The sequence below is a fragment of the Callorhinchus milii genome, unplaced genomic scaffold (assembly GCF_018977255.1).
Source record: "Callorhinchus milii isolate IMCB2004 unplaced genomic scaffold, IMCB_Cmil_1.0 Scaffold2, whole genome shotgun sequence".
NCBI lineage: Eukaryota > Metazoa > Chordata > Chondrichthyes > Chimaeriformes > Callorhinchidae > Callorhinchus > Callorhinchus milii.
Genome location: NW_024704743.1, coordinates 67,601,864 through 67,620,280, shown reverse-complemented (window position 1 = coordinate 67,620,280; position 18,417 = coordinate 67,601,864). Strand labels below are relative to the sequence as shown.

The 18,417-nt window shown below is 44.9% G+C and overlaps 1 protein-coding gene across 2 annotated transcripts in view; it reads left to right on the top strand.

Moving 5' to 3' along the window:
- Positions 1 to 18,417, top strand: part of LOC103187001 (contactin associated protein 2) — an 855,622-nt gene that overhangs the window by 426,877 nt on the left and 410,328 nt on the right. For both annotated transcript variants that reach the window (XM_042331730.1, XM_042331729.1), the window contains one exon: positions 12,537 to 12,686. In XM_042331730.1, the coding sequence (XP_042187664.1) occupies positions 12,537 to 12,686 (150 nt within the window). The remainder of the gene's footprint in view (positions 1 to 12,536; positions 12,687 to 18,417) is intronic.

Below are 18,417 nucleotides of genomic sequence, written 5' to 3'. Positions count from 1 at the left end.
CATTCCCAATTGTCTTGAATAATCTTCCTCTTCCAGAATCTATTTAATTCCTTTTTAAAGAGATAGCGGACTCTGCCTGAACTTTGGTTTGATGTGGAGAATTCCATATTCTTAGCACCCTCTATCTAAGGCATTTTTGTCTCACCTCCACTTTGATATATTTGGCATTGTCTAGGACTACCACCCACCATCCCGACCCCAACCCCCCCTCCACCCCAGAATTATTGGATACCAATGTGCTCTTCAAATACTTCCATCACAAAATGTCCACTTGTGACAATGATACTAAAACATGTTTTTTTCTTTGATTCTAGTTTTCCTTGGAGTTGCATTCCATTCTCCATCACAAAGTGCCCTCTTTAAATTGAACAACTCATAAAATCGAAAGATTAGTTTTGTTGAAGAAAACCCTTCAACCCAACTGACATCTTCCTTCCAGAACACCACCCTACACTCTCATTACAGCTCAAGCTGTTTTTTAAAATGAGTCCGGTGCTCTGACCTCAACCAACCTTACTGGCAACTTGTTCCTGTCCTTAATTACCTTCTGAGTAAAGAAAACCTTCCTGGTACCTGTACTGAAATTGCCTAAAATAAATTGTTTCGGGACACAATAGAAAAGGACATCATTGCGATCTGGTTTGATAAATCTTCTGTTGCTGATTTTGTTCAAATTGGTAGCTAATACAAAATTGGGAGCAGTCTTGACATGTCAGAGTAAGTAATAATGGAAGCATATATTATCACTACAATAATTACAGTCAATGTACAGAGATCAGTGTGGTCTGAATCTTCAGCTTTGAGAAGTAAGGTAATTGTGTCATGTTTACTGGTGTGTGACAGATAGTGTCATATGGTTTGCAGGAAATCATTCCCCAGAGACTACTCAAGCAAGTAATTTTTTACAATTTGTCTTGTGACTTGTGATTTTGAAAGATTTGTCTCATATCAGCCTCTGGTGGGTCTTTTAATGAATCAGATGTGATACATCGGGGAATATTGTGTAAGTTACATACTACCCACTGACCTTTATTTATTGTTCATACATGGTTAATGAAGAAAGCCAATGCGCTGCATTCCTCTTCTCAATTATTTTAATTTTTGGTGGATTTTGTCTGAAAGATGTCACTGGGAAATGGAACATTGTCTCACTCTTTGAACCCAGTGTCACAATGAAGTTGAGTATAAAGTGGCTCACATGCAGATAAGCTCCTTTTACACTTTGCGCAATAGTAATGCCTTTGACCCCAAGCTCAAAGGAGCACCACAACTTGGAATATGTGACATTTCAATTTCTCACAGCCTTGCCTGTGCCCTCTTTGAGTGACATTGCCAATTTAGTGCTAATTAGTGTCTGAAATAGGGTCAGTTTTTGTATGTGGCCTCTCGCCCACTCCTGAGATTGAGACTGGCGAGCTGCATTTAGCAGTTCATTTACAGTCATCGGAAAGCGAGTGTGGGAGAGGAGACTTTTTTCCATAGTTCTTGCTTGAATTTGAACTCTGTTTTCAGAGATAAAGGGCACTATCCCAACTCAACAACAACATCAATAACTTACACTCCTACAACACCTTTCACATAGTTACATTTCTGAAAGTGCTTCACAGAACTGGAGTGGAAATAACAACAACAAGAAGATTACATTTGTATAGCGCCTTTCACATCAGGAAGACGTCTCAAGGCGCTGGAGAGTGTACAGCATTTCAGACCCGAGCTGGGGTCAGGGGGAGAAGGGAGGGGAGGGGAAGAGGGGTGACCAATGGCATGCTCGAAGAGGAGGGTTTTGAGGAGTGACTTGAAGGAGGCTAAGGAGGGGTCGAGGTGGAGTGATTGGGGATGGAATTTCAGAGTTTGGGGGCAGAGTGGCTGAAGGGTTTCCCGCCAACAGTGGGGCAGGTGGGTCGGGGGAAGTGGAGCAGGCCGGAGCCGGCTGAGCGGAGGGAGCGGGTGGGTTGGTAGGGGGTTAGGAGTTCACAGAGATAGGGTGGGGCGAGACCATTGAGGGCTTTGTCGGTGAGGACCAGGATTTTGAACTGGATCCTCTGAAGGGTAGGGAGACAATGGAGTTGAGCGAGAATGGGGGAGATGGGGTCTTGGAGTTTGGTGCTGGAGAGGACACGGGCTGCAGAGTTCTGGATTGGAGGGAGGAGTTGGGAAGGCTGACAAGCAGGGCATTTGCATAGTCAAACCTGAAGGTGGTGAAGGCTTGAACAAGAGTTTCAGTGGCTTGAGGGGTGAGGTAGTGGCGGAGTTGGGCGATGTTATGGAGATGAGGGAATCCCAAGCGGGTCATGGTTTGGATGTGGGGAAGAGAAGACAGTTGAGGGTCGGACAAGACACCTAGGTTCCTGACTGGCTTGGTGAGTTGAAGTGTGCAACCATGGAGGTTGATGTTGCCAGAGCCTGAGGTGCTGAGGCGCTGGCGCGAACCAATCAGGAGGGCCTCAGTCTTGTTCACATTCAACTGTAAACAATTTGCCCTCATCCAGGACTTAATGTCTGTCAGGTAGTCTGTCAGGACAGCAGTGGTCCTGGAGTTGAGGGTGGAGGCAGAAAGATAGAGTTGGGTGTCATTCTCATACATGTGGAAGTTGACCCCATGTCTGCGGATAATGTCACCAAGGGGGAGGGTGTAGATATTAAAGAGGAAACCTGACAAGAGTGGAAGACGGGTTGACGGGGTAGAAGGGAGATGACCAAAGGTACAATCAAGAAGGAAGGTTGACAGAAGTGTTTTGTACCATCAACAACAGTAACAACTAGTGGAGTCCTGTACCTCAGTGGTTAGAGCACTCGCTTTGCAAGCGAGAGACCTGTGTTCAATTCCGGCAGGTGAAACCTTGGGCAAGTTTCCTTACCCCACATGCCTGATAATAATGACCTCAAGAGAAAAAAACAATAATAAATTGGTCACTTCTGTTTGTGGGACACTGCTGTGTGCAATTCGCTGCCACATTTTGCCAACAAATGTACAGTCAATTCACTTTACAGTGTATTCTGTGAAGCGCTTTGATACTCTAGAAGACATGAAAAGCGCTATATCAAATGCAAGGATTATTATTATTATTAACTTGCATTTATATAGCATCCCTCAGGCAGGATAGAGTCCCAGATAGCTTGATAGTGGTGAAACACGATACTGAGCCAGGGGGAGGTGGGAGGTGACCTTAAGCATGGAATAAGAGGAAGGTCTCAGGCATGACCTGAAAATGGGGAATCCATGTAACTCACTGCACCTTTGCATCCTTCTTAAGTTAGCAGCCCACTTTGTGAATTCCAGGATAAAACAACAAAGTGGATTTGTGGTAATCATAGGAAGTGGCTGCAGGAAGGGAGGGAGGACTCCAGCTGACACTGATCTATCGCAAATGCAAGGATGATTATTATTATTATTAAGCTGTTGGAGCTGAGTAAGCCTGGTATGCAGCTTTGGATTTGAAACTCGAGAAAATCAAGGTAGCTGGTATGTCACATGCTGTGCTGTAAAAGTTCTCCCACTGCGCTGAAGGCAGATTTCTGTCAGATAGCTGATGAGGAAACTTTGACGCTTGGAACAACAGCTGCTAGAAGGCATTGGCTGGAGTTTGTGAACACGCTTTCGTACATCCAGGGCCTGGAATCCACCTTGATTGGCTTGCAGAGAGGCGAGAAGCTGTTTCTCAAGCTCCACAACTCCAGTTAGTGGAATGATCACTCCATAGGGAGGGATGTGTGTCCGAGCCGTGAGACAGAAGCTGTGGCAAAGCTCTCATGTATTTCATGCTGAGCTATATTGCCCACCAGGAAGCTCGCAGGAAGTTTCTGGTACCAGCCACCCACCTTGTGAGTGCTCAAATACACGCTTGTGGGATGTCAAATGACCAACTAGTGACTATCCCAGGGGGTGGGGAGTGGGGCGTAAGGTAAACAGGGTCTCCCTGGAGCTGAACTAGCTATAATGGGATGTGTTTGGGAATGGAATGTCAGAATGAATCGAGCCAACCCTCTGTGACGGACTTGGGTGTCCGGTTCCTGAGCCAGGTGGCTCTGCGGTATTTCAGGAACTGCTGATGACGGCCAGCCTGGTTCATCAGCAGGTCTTGGAAGGGCAACCAGTCACTGGGGAAAGGAATTCTTCCCACTCAGCTCCTGTTAACCCTGTAAGCCAAAGCCCCGAGTGTCATCCTAGACTATATGAGTTCCAAGTCCTGACTTGGATCTTTAATCTCCAACCTTCTGGCTCACAGGGCAGAGAGCCAAGCTGACAGGCAGGTCACCCTCTCATGTCCAGTCTTTGTTCCTGGCCAGTCAGAAGTGCAGGAGAATGCACTGTCTGCAAAATCTGTGTACCCCGTCCTGGGCCTCCCTTTCTTCCATGTTTTCTCCAGGGACAAGACAGAGAGTAGAACCTTAATAAGTGTGGTGTAATTCAGAGGAAATCTAATAGTGTTATATAAGATTCTAAATAGGATTGACAAAGCAGACTACCAGGTACACCAAAGCAGCAGAGCAGGAGGGTTCAGGTTCAGGGTGGGAAAGGCAATTTCAAGATAGATAGCAGGAAATATTTCTTTAAGCACAAAGTTAATTAACCATTGGAAAAGGTTACCATGAAACGTGGTTGAGGCCAGGACTCATTTAAGAAACTGCTTGATTGTGTATGGCAGAACAATAGAATGGCTATTGAGCTTTTAGCTCCCAGCCTAGGCTGACAATCCACTGCTGTGCTGTGGGGTGCTAATAGAAATAAATTAGCTCTGATTTTAAGTTGGTAAAAGTATTATCTTAATTCCTAGTGATGCTTCTCCACGGTGCAGTATCGTGAAATAAAATGTATGGTAAGTGAAGTTGACTGAATAATTTGTGAATGGTAGAAATAATAGCTTGAAACCCTTGTTGAAATTGCATTGTGCAGAATTTTAAACACTGATTCTACATTGTGAGGTAATTATTTTGGACAGTGATTTCACTTTCCCAAAGTAATTGCTTTGAAGTGGATGTCATTTGTGTGGCACTTCTCATAAGAAACAAAACAAATGGATTGCTGAACGGCTATTAAGTTTACAGTCCTGATGAACAGCTAAACTTTGAAAGCTTCAATTAGCACTTTTTTAATTGAAAGATTAAAACAAGGTTATGTTGTTATTGACCTTCAAATAATGAGAGCAGAGGTTGGTCTTTTTGTGACCTGTTCTTCTTGTCAAGCCAAGACCCGCTCCCAAGGATCTCTCCCTCCTCCCTCACCACAACACTCCGCAAACTCAAACCCACCACCTGCTCCCTCGATCCCATCCCCACCTCTCTCCTCGTCTCCCAGCTCCAACTTCTGGCCCCCCTTCTGTCTGATGTCATCAACCTCTCCCTGTCCACCAGTTCAGTTCCTAGCCCCCTAAGAACAGCCGTCATCAGCCCCATCCTGAAAAAACCTTCCCTGGATCCATCCCTCCTCTCCAGCTACCGCCCCATCTCTAACCTCCCATTCCTCTCCAAAGTCCTGGAATGAGTCATCGGGTCCCAGCTCGGCTCCTTTCTCTCTCGCCATTTCTTCTTTGAACCCATCCAATCCGGCTTCCGCGCTGCCCACAGCACAGAAACAGCCCTGGTCAAAGTCACTAGTGACATTCTGAACATCTGTGATCAGGGCTCCCTCTGTCTCCTTGTCCTCCTCAACCTCTCTGCTTCCTTCGACACTGTCGGCCACTCCATCCTCATACACCGCCTCTGCTTTACTCAATATTCACGGACCTGCCCTTGCCTGGTTCGATTCCTATCTCTCTCACTGTCTCCACTTCGTTGCCTCTAACGGTTTCTCCTCCAGCCCCCACACTGTCATGTCTGGGGTCCCCCAGGGCTCTTTCCTTGGCCCTCTCCTCTTTAATATCTACATGCTCCCCCTTGGTGACATTATCCGCAGACATGGGGTCAACTTCCACATGTATGAGGATGACACCCAACTCTATCTTTCTGCCTCCACCCTCAACTCCAGGACCACTGCTGTCCTGACAGACTGCCTGTCGGACATTAAGTCCTGGATGAGGGCAAATTTCTGCAGTTGAATGTGAACAAGACTGAGGCCCTCCTGATTAGCTCGTGCCAGCGCCTCAGCACCTCAGGCTCTGCCAACATCAACCTCCATGGTTGCACATTTCAACTCACCAAGCCAGTCAGGAACCTAGGTGTCTTGTCCGACCCTCAACTGTCTTCTCTTCCCCACATCCAAGCTATGACCCGCTTGGCCTTCCCTCATCTCCATAACATCGCCCAACTCCACCACTACCTCACCCCTCAACCCGCTGAAACTCTTGTTCATGCCTTCATCACCTTTAGGTTTGACTATGCAAATGCCCTGCTTGTCAGCCTTCCCAACTCCTCCCTCCAATCCAGAACTCTGCAGAGCGTGTCCTCTCCAGCACCAAACTCCAAGACCCCATCTCCCCCATTCTCGCCCGACTCCATTGTCTCCTTACCCTTCAGAGGATCCAGTTCAAAATCCTGGTCCTCACCGACAAAGCCCTCAATGGTCTCGCCCCACCCTATCTCTGTGACCTCCTAACCCCCTACCAACCCGCCCGTTACCTCCGCTCAGCCGGCTCTGGCCTGCTCCACTTCCCCCGACCCAACCGCCCCACCATTGGCGGGAGAGCCTTCAGCCACTCTGCCCCCAACCTCTGGAATTCCATCCCCCAGTCACTCTGCCTCGCCCCTTCCTTAGCCTCCTTCAAGTGTCGCCTCAAAACCCTCCTCTTCGACCATGCCATCGGCCACCCCCCTTCCCCTCCCCTCCCTTAACCCCCTTCCTTACCCCCCCAACCGAGGTCTGAAATGCTGTACTCTGTCCAGCACCTTGGGACGTCCTCCTGACATGAAAGGCACGATACAAGTGTAATCTTGTTCTTGTTGTTGTTGTAAACTGCATTATCCAAGTCCTGAGTTTAAACCCAAAACTAAACCCAAAAAACAGTCAGGGTTCCCACTTGTGATCACCAACCAAATACTCTTACAAAAAAAACTATGCATGTCATGTCAGGATGAGGGCAGAATCAATCTCACTTTGCGAATGTTTGATGCAATGCATCTCAGACACTCACTCTTCAAACTTTGTGGACATTAATAGGGTTATATTTAGATGTATTCTTGATCAGTTTGTTCCATTTACATACTAAACTATTCTCTAGCATTATTGCTTCACTGCTGTTTCTGCAATTGTATTTGCTTTGCAGTGTGGTTTACAATAGACTGGGTTCATAGAAATTTCAGCATAAAAGGAGGACATTTGGCTCATTGAGTCTGTTCTGTACCCAATTAGCTCCACATAAATGTCTATTGATTTATGGTTCTATCCCATTTGATTCAAACTTTTATTCTGTACCATTGTATGCCATTCTGTTCTGATCTGTGTTCCGCCAGTCTCACATTGAAAACTTGGGTATACAATTTGAATTCCATTGTCTGCTTTCCATATCTATCCATTTGTTGAACCATATCTAGCTTTTTCTCATTAATTCTGGATATAAATTCAGATGGGAAAGAACAAAATTCTGGAAAAGGAATATAATCTCATACCAGAGGAACGGGTGGGTGGCTAAAAGCCTATTCCCAAAAGTGGGCCTCAATCATTGTAGGAAAGACATGCAGTTCTTGAATTTAATAATAATTATTATTTCATTTGATATAGCTCGTTTAACATTGGGAAGATGTCTCAAAGCATTTTACAGGATTTTACTGTGAAGTATAGTGATTGCATTTTGTAGGCGAATGCAGCAGTCTATTTGCATCTAACAATGTCCTGCAAACAGCCATGAAGTGAATAATTAATTTTATTCAGGCAATTGTTGGCAAGGACACCGGGAGAAAATCCATTCTCTTTTTGAGTAGTGCCATTTTAATGTCCTCAAGAACGGGCAGATGGATCTTCAGTTTAATATCTCATCTGAAGGATGTCACCTTCAACAATGCAGCAGGCCCCCAGCACTGCATTAAAGTGACAGAAAAAGGCTATATATGTTCCAATTCCCGATGTGGAACTTGATCCTACATCCTTCTGATTCAGAGGCGAGAGTACTACGAACTGAGCCAGACCCTCACGCAAAGGCACTGTTGAAATGTCGGAGCAGGTTCTATCTGATGAATGACATACCTGTTTTTAGTAGCAGGTGGAAAAATTGGAATAAAACTACTGCAGTGCTAGTTAGATTAACGGGTTAAACACCAGATTTAACTTGGTGAGCCCCTCAAGGTGAGGGAGGCAGTTTCAGTGTCAGAATGACTCTGGAAGCAGGTCAGCAACTCTCTAATTTGCTATCTACAACCAGAGTGGGAATGTGTGGCGGAAAAAAAGCTTACAGTTTTGGGGAAAAGAACTGTTTTTAAATTTGACTTTTAGACCCGATTGGGAACAGTGTTTATACATACACCACACACACACAGCATTTTAAAGAATTTCTGTGCTTTTCAGGTGACTTGTCTTACAATTCACTACAGAGGTGGATGTGATTGGCAGATGCCTTTCATTGATGCAGATTTCAGTCACATAAGTTTTTCATTCTACACATCTGGTGTTGGAGCTGTATATTGAGTATATTAGCTGCATTGTGAATGTGACTCAAGTGGCAATACTGACGTACTGTCACTCATAGCTTGACCACAGCTTTTGTAATAACAAATCCCTCTTCTTCAGGGATTTTGTTACATTCACTTTGCATCATTTAGACGGTGCAATTACGTCTCATACTCCATCCATACAAGGGATCTTTTACATTGTTTTTTTATGCTGATTAACCGCAACCAGATTTCAGTGGCAGTGGCCAAGCAGCTGTGTCTGAATATCAGGAGAGTTTGAGAGTAGACTTTTTATTAGTTCTATTTTCTTAGTTAGATAAGAGCCATTCCACAATGTGGAATGTGCATGCACAATAATAATAATAATCCTTGCATAATCCGACATCGAGTCCTGGACGAGAGACAACTTTCTTCAGCTCAACGTGCAAAAAACCGAGGCCCTCCTGATTGGCTCACGTCAGCGCCTCCGCACCTCAGGCGCTGACACCATCAGCATCCAAGGCTGCACTCTCCACCTCTCAAAGCCAGTCAGGAACCTCGGCGTTTTGTTCGACCCTGAGCTGTCCTTTCTCCCTCACATCCGCACCACAACTGGCACCGCCTTCCATCACCTCCGGAATATCGCCAGATTACGGCACTACCTCACCCCTCACGCTGCTGAAACCCTGGTTCACGCCTTTGTCACCTCAAGGCTGGACTATGGGAACTCTCTCCTCGCCGGCCTTCCCGCCACCTCCCTCCACAAGCTGCAGGTCATTCAGAACTCTGCAGCTCGTGTACTGTCCCGCACCAGGCTTCGGGACCACATCACTCCCACCCTCGCTCGCCTCCACTGGCTCCCCATCCCCCAGAGGATTGATTTCAAGATCCTCATCCTCACCTACAAGGCCATTCACGGCCTTGCTCCCTCCTACCTCTCCAACCTACTATCCCCCTACCTACCTGCCCGTACCCTCCGTTCCTCTGGCTCCGGTCTGCTCCACGTCCCCCGCCCCAACCGCCCTACTATCGGTGGTCGGGCCTTCAGCCTCTCAGCCCCGAGGCTCTGGAACTCCATCCCCCAGTGCCTTCGCCTTGCTTCCTCCCTTTCCTCCTTCAAGGCCGGTCTCAAAACCTTTCTCTTTGACCGTGCCTTCAGCTCCCCTCTCGACTCTCTTCCCCCTCCTCTCTCCCTCCCTTCCCTCCCCTCACCCTGACCATTTCCCCCCTGCTCGGGTCATGACCCAACTGTGCAGCGCCTTGGGACGTCCTCCTGACGTGAAAGGCGCTCTATAAATGGAATCTTGTTGTTGTTGTTGTTGTTGCATTTGATATAGCGCTTTTCACGTCGGGAGGACGTCCCAAAGCGCTTCACAGAACACACTGTAAAGTGAATTGACTGTATATTTGTGGGCAAACACGGCAGCCAATTGTGCACAGCAATGTCCCACAAACAGTCGTAGATTGAAAATGACCAATTTATTATTGTTTTTGGTTTTGGAGGGATTATAATTAGGCGTGTGGAGTAAGGAAACTTGCCCAAGGTTTCGCCCTCTGTCTGGAATTGAACTCAGGTCTCTCACTTGCAAAGCGAGTGCTCTAACCACTGAGCTACAGGATTCCACCAGCACCACTGACTGTTGACTCAATAACCAACACCACTGGCTGTTTTCTCCACCAAAATGATAGCAGTGACCAACCGTACAGTTCAACCAGATAGACCTTAAAGCAAAACACCTCATGTCCATGACAGATTGGTCTGTGGGAATGCTGTAGATGTCAGATGCGTAATATAAACCCAGCATGAATGTGAGCCTTTTGTGGAAGAAATAGGGAAATTCATGGTGTCTTCACCCACTGACCCTTCTAGAGATGGACAGCACTCTCAATTATTTTATATTTTAAGAGTTGTCCTTCACCATTAGATGTGAAATTGAGATTTTGTTTGCCTGTTCTTCAGATTGACATTGAAGAACAGGCAGAAGGAGAAGAGAGTTTCTTCCAGTACCTTGGCCAAAAATCTAGTGTCGCGTTGACTCAGTTGGTAGCACTCTCGTCTCTGAGTCAGAAGGTCGTTGGTTGAGGCCCCAGTCTAGGATAACCCTCCATTGCAATGCTGAGGTTGTGCTGCATTGGAGATACTGCCCTGAAACTCAGGAACACTCTCCTTCAGTCCCTCTGCATTGCCCCCTCCCTCTCCTTTTTCATGTCCTGCCTGAATGTTCCTCTTCGACCGTGCTTACAGCCACCTTCCCCCCATCCCCCCGGCTCGGAGTCAGGTTCCGCCACTGTTAAACGCTCCGAGTCCCTACTCTGCGTGGAGGATGCTGTATAATTGCAAGTTGCTGTTGTTGTTGCATTGTTGGAGTTGCCGTGGTTCAGATGAGTCATTAAACCAAAATCCCTCTCCCTCTTTAGGTGGATGGTAAAGCAACCATGGCATGATTTAAAAAAAAAGGTTTCTCCCGGTGTTCTGTCCAAAAATCCACCAAATATTATTACTTCATGGCTGCTTGTGGGACATTGCTGTGTGCAAATTGGCTGCTGCTTTTTTCAAAAAAAGTCACCATACTTTACAGTATGTCCTGTGAAATACTTTGGAATGTCCTCCTAACATGAAAATTGCTATAGCAAATGTAAGGATTTGTCTTCCTCTTATTATTCATTTGCATCGTGCTTGTTTTAGGGACATTGCTGCTTGCAAAATAGCTGCCACATTTGCTTACAAAAAACCATGACTGGATGTGACAATATTTACTGTGAATGTGTTTTGACATTCGAAATTGTATAGAAATGCACTTTCATTCATTCATAAGAACAAAAGAATGGAGTGAGAAAGTTATTCAGCTCTTACAGTCAACTTTGGCTTAACAAATCTGGCACTTGAGGAAGGTGAACAACCACAAATAAAACTGCTAACAAGATAAGACAAGGTGACATTTCTCCGGCTGCTTTTCTTATTGAAAATGCAATATATTGTTTAGAAAGACAGCTCCAGTGAGTTAAAGGATCTGTGTAACATGAACATGGACTGTCTAAAAGCTTTTAAACTAATAGGATTTCTTGCATTCTTAGATTTAGTGCTTTATAGCAAGCATCTTGATCCAATTTAGAAATTAGATGATCTAAAAATTTCTGGATTATCAGTGGTGATGCTGTTTGCAAATGGATAATAGTATGATCCAGTACTTGGAGTACTCACTGAAAGAAAACTTTATTTTGAAGAAGAGCAAAAGTTGAATACAATACAGAACAAATAGGACCTTGGGATTAAATGAAAGTTTTATTCATTATAGTTGTATTGAACTCATTCCAATTATGTATAGCTGTTTGGTTCAGTTGAAGGCACACTTCCTTTTGAGTCAGAAGATTGTGGGTTCAAGCCTCACATCAGGACTTGAGTTTACAGTCGACAGTCACACTCCAATGCAGACCATTGGGTAGTCGGAGGTACCGTCCTTTTGATGAGACATTAAACTAAAGAACTGTCTGCCTCGTTTCAGCTGAATGTTCGGTATCCCATGGCCAATTCAAAAATAAGTGAATTTGTCCCCATGTCCTGGACAGCAATCAACTATTGATAGCATCATGGAGCTTGGTACAGAGAGGACACAAGCTGCAGAGTTCTGGATGATCTGCAGCCTATGGAGGGAGGAGTTGTAGAGGCTGACAAGTAGGAAGTTTGCATAGTCAAACCTGGATGTTATGAATGCGTGTATGAGGATTTCGGAGCCCTCCGGTGTGAGACGGTGGTGAAGCTGGGCGATGTTGCGGAGGTGGAAGAAGGCAGAGTAGGTCATGGCACAGATGTGCATTAGAAACATGTTGATATTCTTCCTGAATGCGCAAGTTGAGCGGGAATGTTTTATTCATATTTACACTGACTAGCATGCATCATTATCTGAAATGATTGCTCCTCTTCGCTCCTCTTTAATTGTAAACTGTTTACAAAGCCTCATTACTCCAACGACAGCAAGTTCAGTACCCAACAGTACTGAAGCCTTGTCATTTACTTTCAGGTGCAGAGCTCAACGATGGCCAGTGGCACACTGTACGATTTCTGGCCAAGGAGAACTTTGCCATTCTCACTATCGATGGTGACGATGCCTCCGCTGTGCGGACCAACAGCCCGATGCAAGTCAAAACTGGCGACCAATACTTCTTTGGAGGTAACGTGAATGCATGAGTTTGTTTCACTTCATTGCAATTTGTTGGGCTTTGTTTAATCAGTATAATTATCGTAAATGGTACAACTGATAATAAATCTGATGTTTACTTCAATTCAAGGTATAAATATTACTAATCGTCTTCAGTTAAAACACGATCGACTTTTTTGGGTGGTGATTCGGAACAAACGAGAAACAACAACAAAATTACATTTGTAAAGTTCCTTTCACGTTGGGAGATCGTCCCAAGATGCTTTGCATGTACCATGGTACAGCTCTGACATACAGTATGCAACCCAGGTTCTATCGGCAGAAGACTATGTATGTATGTGTGTGTGTGTGTGTGCGTGTGTTGGTGTGTGTGTGTGCGCGTGTGCGCGCGCAAGTGCGCGCATTTATTTATTTATTTAATAAATCCTATAGTATAACCTCAGGGTTGTTTTAAATATAAATAGGATTAGTCTTCTGCCGATAGATACCTGGGTTGCATACTGCGTGTCAGAACTGTAGCATGCTATGTCATGGGATGACAGGACATTGGTACCTGCAAAGAGCTCTCCATGTTGTTCACTGATCAGAGAACTATGCTGCATCCAACGGCATGGAATTCCATAGAGTCTCAGACTACAAGCCCATCTTACCTTATAATTTATGATGGAACAAAACAGTGGAAAATTCCTCCCGGAATCCATCTGCCTAGACCCTTCCTTTGCCTTCTTCAAGGCCCATTTTAAGCCTGCTTTAAGGCTCATCTCAAGACCTTCCTCTTTGACTGTGCCTTGGGCCACCTTCCCATCCCACGCTCCACCCCTCCTGATTCCAACCCCCAGCTCGACTGAAAACCCTTGACTGTCCAGCACCTTCATTCATCCTTCTGATGAAAAAGGCACTATATAAATGTAATTCGTTGTTGTTAATTTAGAAATTAGTTTTCCACAGTTCTTGAAAAGAAACCAGCTTTCAAATTAAGCCTGAATGGAAGAATTTTCTACACTTCTGAGCAATCTTAAATTTTAAGACAAATAGTCTTTCAGGCTAAGATTGGGTGGAATTTCCAACTCCTTTCATCCGCTCTCCTGCTTCCCCACGGATACTAGAAATCAGCTATGGTCAGAAATGATACTATTTTTAGCTGCTCGGCAGAAAAATGAAACACATTAAATTATGCAAATCCTACAGCTATGTAGCTAGGCAGGTACAGCGGGGATGTTTTCACAGATGAATACTGTGTATTTTGTAACACAGGACTCATTAAAGTCTGTAGCCAGAGGTCAAAGCACATAAGGGCTGTTTATGACCAAGGCCCCACTCAAAACCAGCCAGGATTGACTCACTGCTCATACTAGGCATTCCTTTGGTTCGTGGAGTGCCAAAGCCCATGATACATACAAGCATGTAAACCCTGCATCATCTACCAGACATATTTTGTTGTGTATGTGCACAGTGGTGCTCTGATCTTAGAAACATGGAGGTGTAATGCGTTTAGTAAATTTTACTTGACCAAATGCACCTAAAACTGCATTCACTACAAATACACAGTCACTACACTTTACGGCAAATTCTGTGAAGCACTTTCAGATGTTTCAATAATATAGTAAGGCTTCATATCAAATGCAAATATTCATATCTGCCAAACTGTGTAGTTTAAGAGAAGAAGTCAAGACTCATCAAACAGTCACCTCCAATTCATTCTTTCCCACACCTCTAAGACTAAAACCAAAGCGTGGTGCCACCAAACCATGATTCCGTGTTTTTTTGATCAGTCAAGTGTCTGAAACATCCGGAAACACATCATCATGCTTAAGAGTAACCAAACCAAGCAGAGAATTCCATGTATCCCACCTACACATGGAAATCCCAGTGATAAGATTGTTCGAATGGAATGTGCTCTCTCTCTCCCTGGAGGGACACATCCTGCTCACCTAATTCTGGAAAGCAGGTTGGCAAGAGCGAAGGCTTGGGGAGCTCAGAGTGTGTGTTGGTGTACTGCTGGAGTCCAACCAACTAAAACCTCATAGCTTACAATTGATATTGCAGTCTGGTAAGCTTTTCTGTTGCTTATCTAGTTAGGACCACCCTACCTGTTAGTGCTTTGGCTTGCAGGGTTAACTGGAGCTGAGTGGGATGACTCCCTGTCTCCAGTGATAGGTGTGCCCTTCCAGGTCCTGCCAATCAGCCAGGCTGTGCTGTGCTGTGCTGTCATCAGCGGTGCCCTGGAATACTGCGGACCCAACTGGCTCAGAAACTGAGACCGCAGAGAGGTCTGGCTCAATTCCAACATTCCGTTGTCAAGCATATCACGTTTGAGCCAGCTCAGCTGCAAGTAACCCTGCTTACCTTCCTCCCAAGGAGGATAGTCACTAGTTTTTTCTAACATCAGACAAGCACAGGTTTGAGCCCTCACTAGCAGATGGTAGGTACACGGAACTCGCTGCGAGCTTCCTGGTGGGCAGCGCGTTTCAGCATGAAATGAATGGAGCATTTCCACCGTCTTCCTGTCGACAACTCGGGCACATTGAGCGATGGTTCCACCAATTGGAGTTGTGGAATTGGAAAATTGGAATTGGAGTTTAAGCAGCACCTGTTTACCTCTCTGGAGGCCAATCTAGGTGGATTCCAGATGCTGGACGTACAAACATGTTCACAAACTGGGACTCCAGATATCTCCTTCCAGCAGCTGTCACCCCAAACCTCAGAGTTTTCTCATCAGCTATCTGGCAGGCATCTGCCTTCAGTGTGGTGGGAAGACCTTTACAGGACGAATGATCTCATCTTCCCTCCTGTTCTTTTTCAACCTTGATGCTGTCCTGCACTTGGGTCTTAGTCTTCAGCTGGAAGTCTCAATACGTCCTGTGTGCTGAAATACTAGACGTTTCTCATTCTCCATTTGTGGAAAGGATTCTGCAGCACTGCTTAACCACATAGCTATAGGTTTTCGGATGTGCAGAATATTGATAAGATGATGAGGTACAGTGGAGCATTTTTCTAAGCAGAATCTAGACTAGAGACTCTGACTGATTGGCGCCGAACTGTCTGAAGTTTTCTGAAGGTGGTTTTATGCTCTATTTTACTCCCATTTTTGATTAATTTGTTGCAGAAATGGTGCTGAATCAATGCTCAAACCATTGTATAAATCCTGTTCACGGTTCACAATCTGAAAGGAAATCTCACTGGAGACTTTGAGGAGGTGGTTTCGGTAGGAATTAATTTGCATTGCTGCAGTATAAATGCAGACAGTGAGAATTCATTTGGTCTCCATTCAAAACAAGCCCTTTCATACTTTGTTCAAAAAATCATTTTTAATGTGATTGAAGAGCTGGTTATTCAAGCATTTTGAAATGGTAAATGCTGTTCTGTGCATCCTAGAACGTATATACATTAAGCTGACACTCTATTGCAGTAATGGGGGTGCTATCCTGTGGATGAGATGTTAAACCAAGGTTCCATCTGCCTGTTCAGAAGATCGTTAAAGACCCCATGGCACTATTCAATAAAAGAGGAGGGAGTTTATTTCTTAATTTCCTGTATCCCTGGCCCAAAATCCCCAGATAAGTTTGGTCATTCACTTCATGACTGTTTGTGGGACACTGCTGTGCTTAAATTGGCTGCTGCATTCACCTACACTAAATCCTGTGAAGAGCTTTGAGACATCCTTCTAATATTTAGCATCGCCTTTTTAGTTTTGTAGCTTACAAATCTAATTATAATAACCTACGACCAACTAGCTATTTTTATAGTTTTCTCAGCTTCCTCTCTCACTTTTGAAGATTTTATTACATGAACTCTTGGGTCTCTGAGGTCTCCCATTGCTTTAATAGTTTAATTTTTTGTTTACTTAATATACTTCCTTTCCTTATTCTGCCTTACCTGAAGAGAAAGGTAATGCCAAGAGTAGGAGAATGAAGTAAGGTGATTATGCCGTCCTATGTTAGTCGATTGGCGGATCGTTTTCCAGGGATAATAATTCCTTCCAAAAAAAATAATAAATTGGTCACTTCAATCCATGACTGTTTTTGGGAATGCGCGCAATTGGCTGCCGTGTTTCACCCACATAATATACAGTCAATTCACTTTACAGTATCTTCTGTGAAGCGTTTTGAGACGTCTTGAAGAAGTGATAAGGAGTTATATCAAATGCAAGGATTATTATTATTATTTTGGCCATCGTAAAGGACTTGTATTCCACAAGGTAAAAAGGCCCACTTTAAAATGTAAAGTGCTTTATAGAAATATAATTAGAAATGAAACAAATGTTGTTTTGGAGGCAAAAACAGCAACTAATTTGAACCTGGCACATCCTATGAATAATAATGAGATGAGTAAGTAATTTTAAAAGTTTTGGTTAAGTTAAGTTTGGATGAGGAGGGAATGTAAGCCAGGAAAACATGGGTAAATTCTATCTTTCTTTGAAATAGCAAGGTGGTGGAATCCCCTTCACGTCCATCTGAATCACAATGTAGACAGGACTAAATTAATGAAAAAAGGATGATTTTTGAGGGGAGTTTCCAAGTGTCTGACACATGCACAAACCCATAATCATGCTTAAAAGTATCCAAACCAAGCTGAGAATTCCACATGGAAATCTGGAAAGTATTAGGTGCAGGTTGGCAAGAGCTAAGACTTGGGATCTCACAGTGTGTGTTGGGGTACTGCTGGAGTCTAACCAGCTAAAACCACATAGCTTGCCATTGATATTGCTGTCTGGCAAGCTTTCCCGCTGTTTGTCCAGCTAAGACCAACCTACCCAACAGGGCTTTGGCTCACAGGGTTAACAGGAACCCATTGGGTTGACAGTTGGTCTGCCCTTCCAGCTCCTGCCAATGAGCCTGCTGGATGTGCTGCCATCAGCAGTGCCCTGGAATACTGCATCATCTCACGGCCAGCATTACTTGCTGGACACGGGCAGCATTCACGAACTAGGTTTGTGACAATCTAATGGCAAGCATTGTGGCTTTCCACACACTAAAAATTGGCTGACTTCCAGGCATTGGGACATAACCACCACATTCTGCATGGAAAGCATGAGGATTCAACACAACAACAACAACAACAAGATTCCATTTATAGAGCGCCTTTCACGTCGGGAGGACGTCCCAAGGCGCTGTACAGTTGGATCAGGACCCGAGCAGGGGGGAAATAATAATAATAATAATAATCCTTGCATTTGATATAGCGCTTTTCACGTCGGGAGGACGTCCCAAAGCGCTTCACAGAACACACTGTAAAGTGAATTGACTGTATATTTGTGGGCGAACGCGGCAGCCAATTGCGCACAGCAATGTCCCACAAACAGTCGTAGATTAAAAATGACCAATTTATTATTGTTTTTGGTTTTGGAGGGATTATTATTAGGCTCTGTGTGGAGTAAGGAAACTTGCGCAAGGTTTCGCCCTCTGCCTGGAATTGAACTCAGGTCTCTCACTTGCAAAGCGAGTGCTCTAACCACTGAGCTGCAGGACTCCACTGTAGGTGGCCTTGTAGGTGAGGATGAGGATCTTGAATTCGATCCTCTGGGGGATGGGAAGCCAGTGGAGGCGAGCGAGGGTGGGAGTGATGTGGCCGCGAAGCCTGGTGCGGGACAGTACACGAGCTGCAGAGTTCTGAATGACCTGCAGCTTGTGGAGGGAGGTGCCGGGAAGGCCGGCGAGGAGAGAGTTCCCATAGTCCAGCCTTGAGGTGATAAAGGCGTGGACCAGTGTTTCAGCAGCGTGAGGGGTGAGGTAGTGCCGTAGTC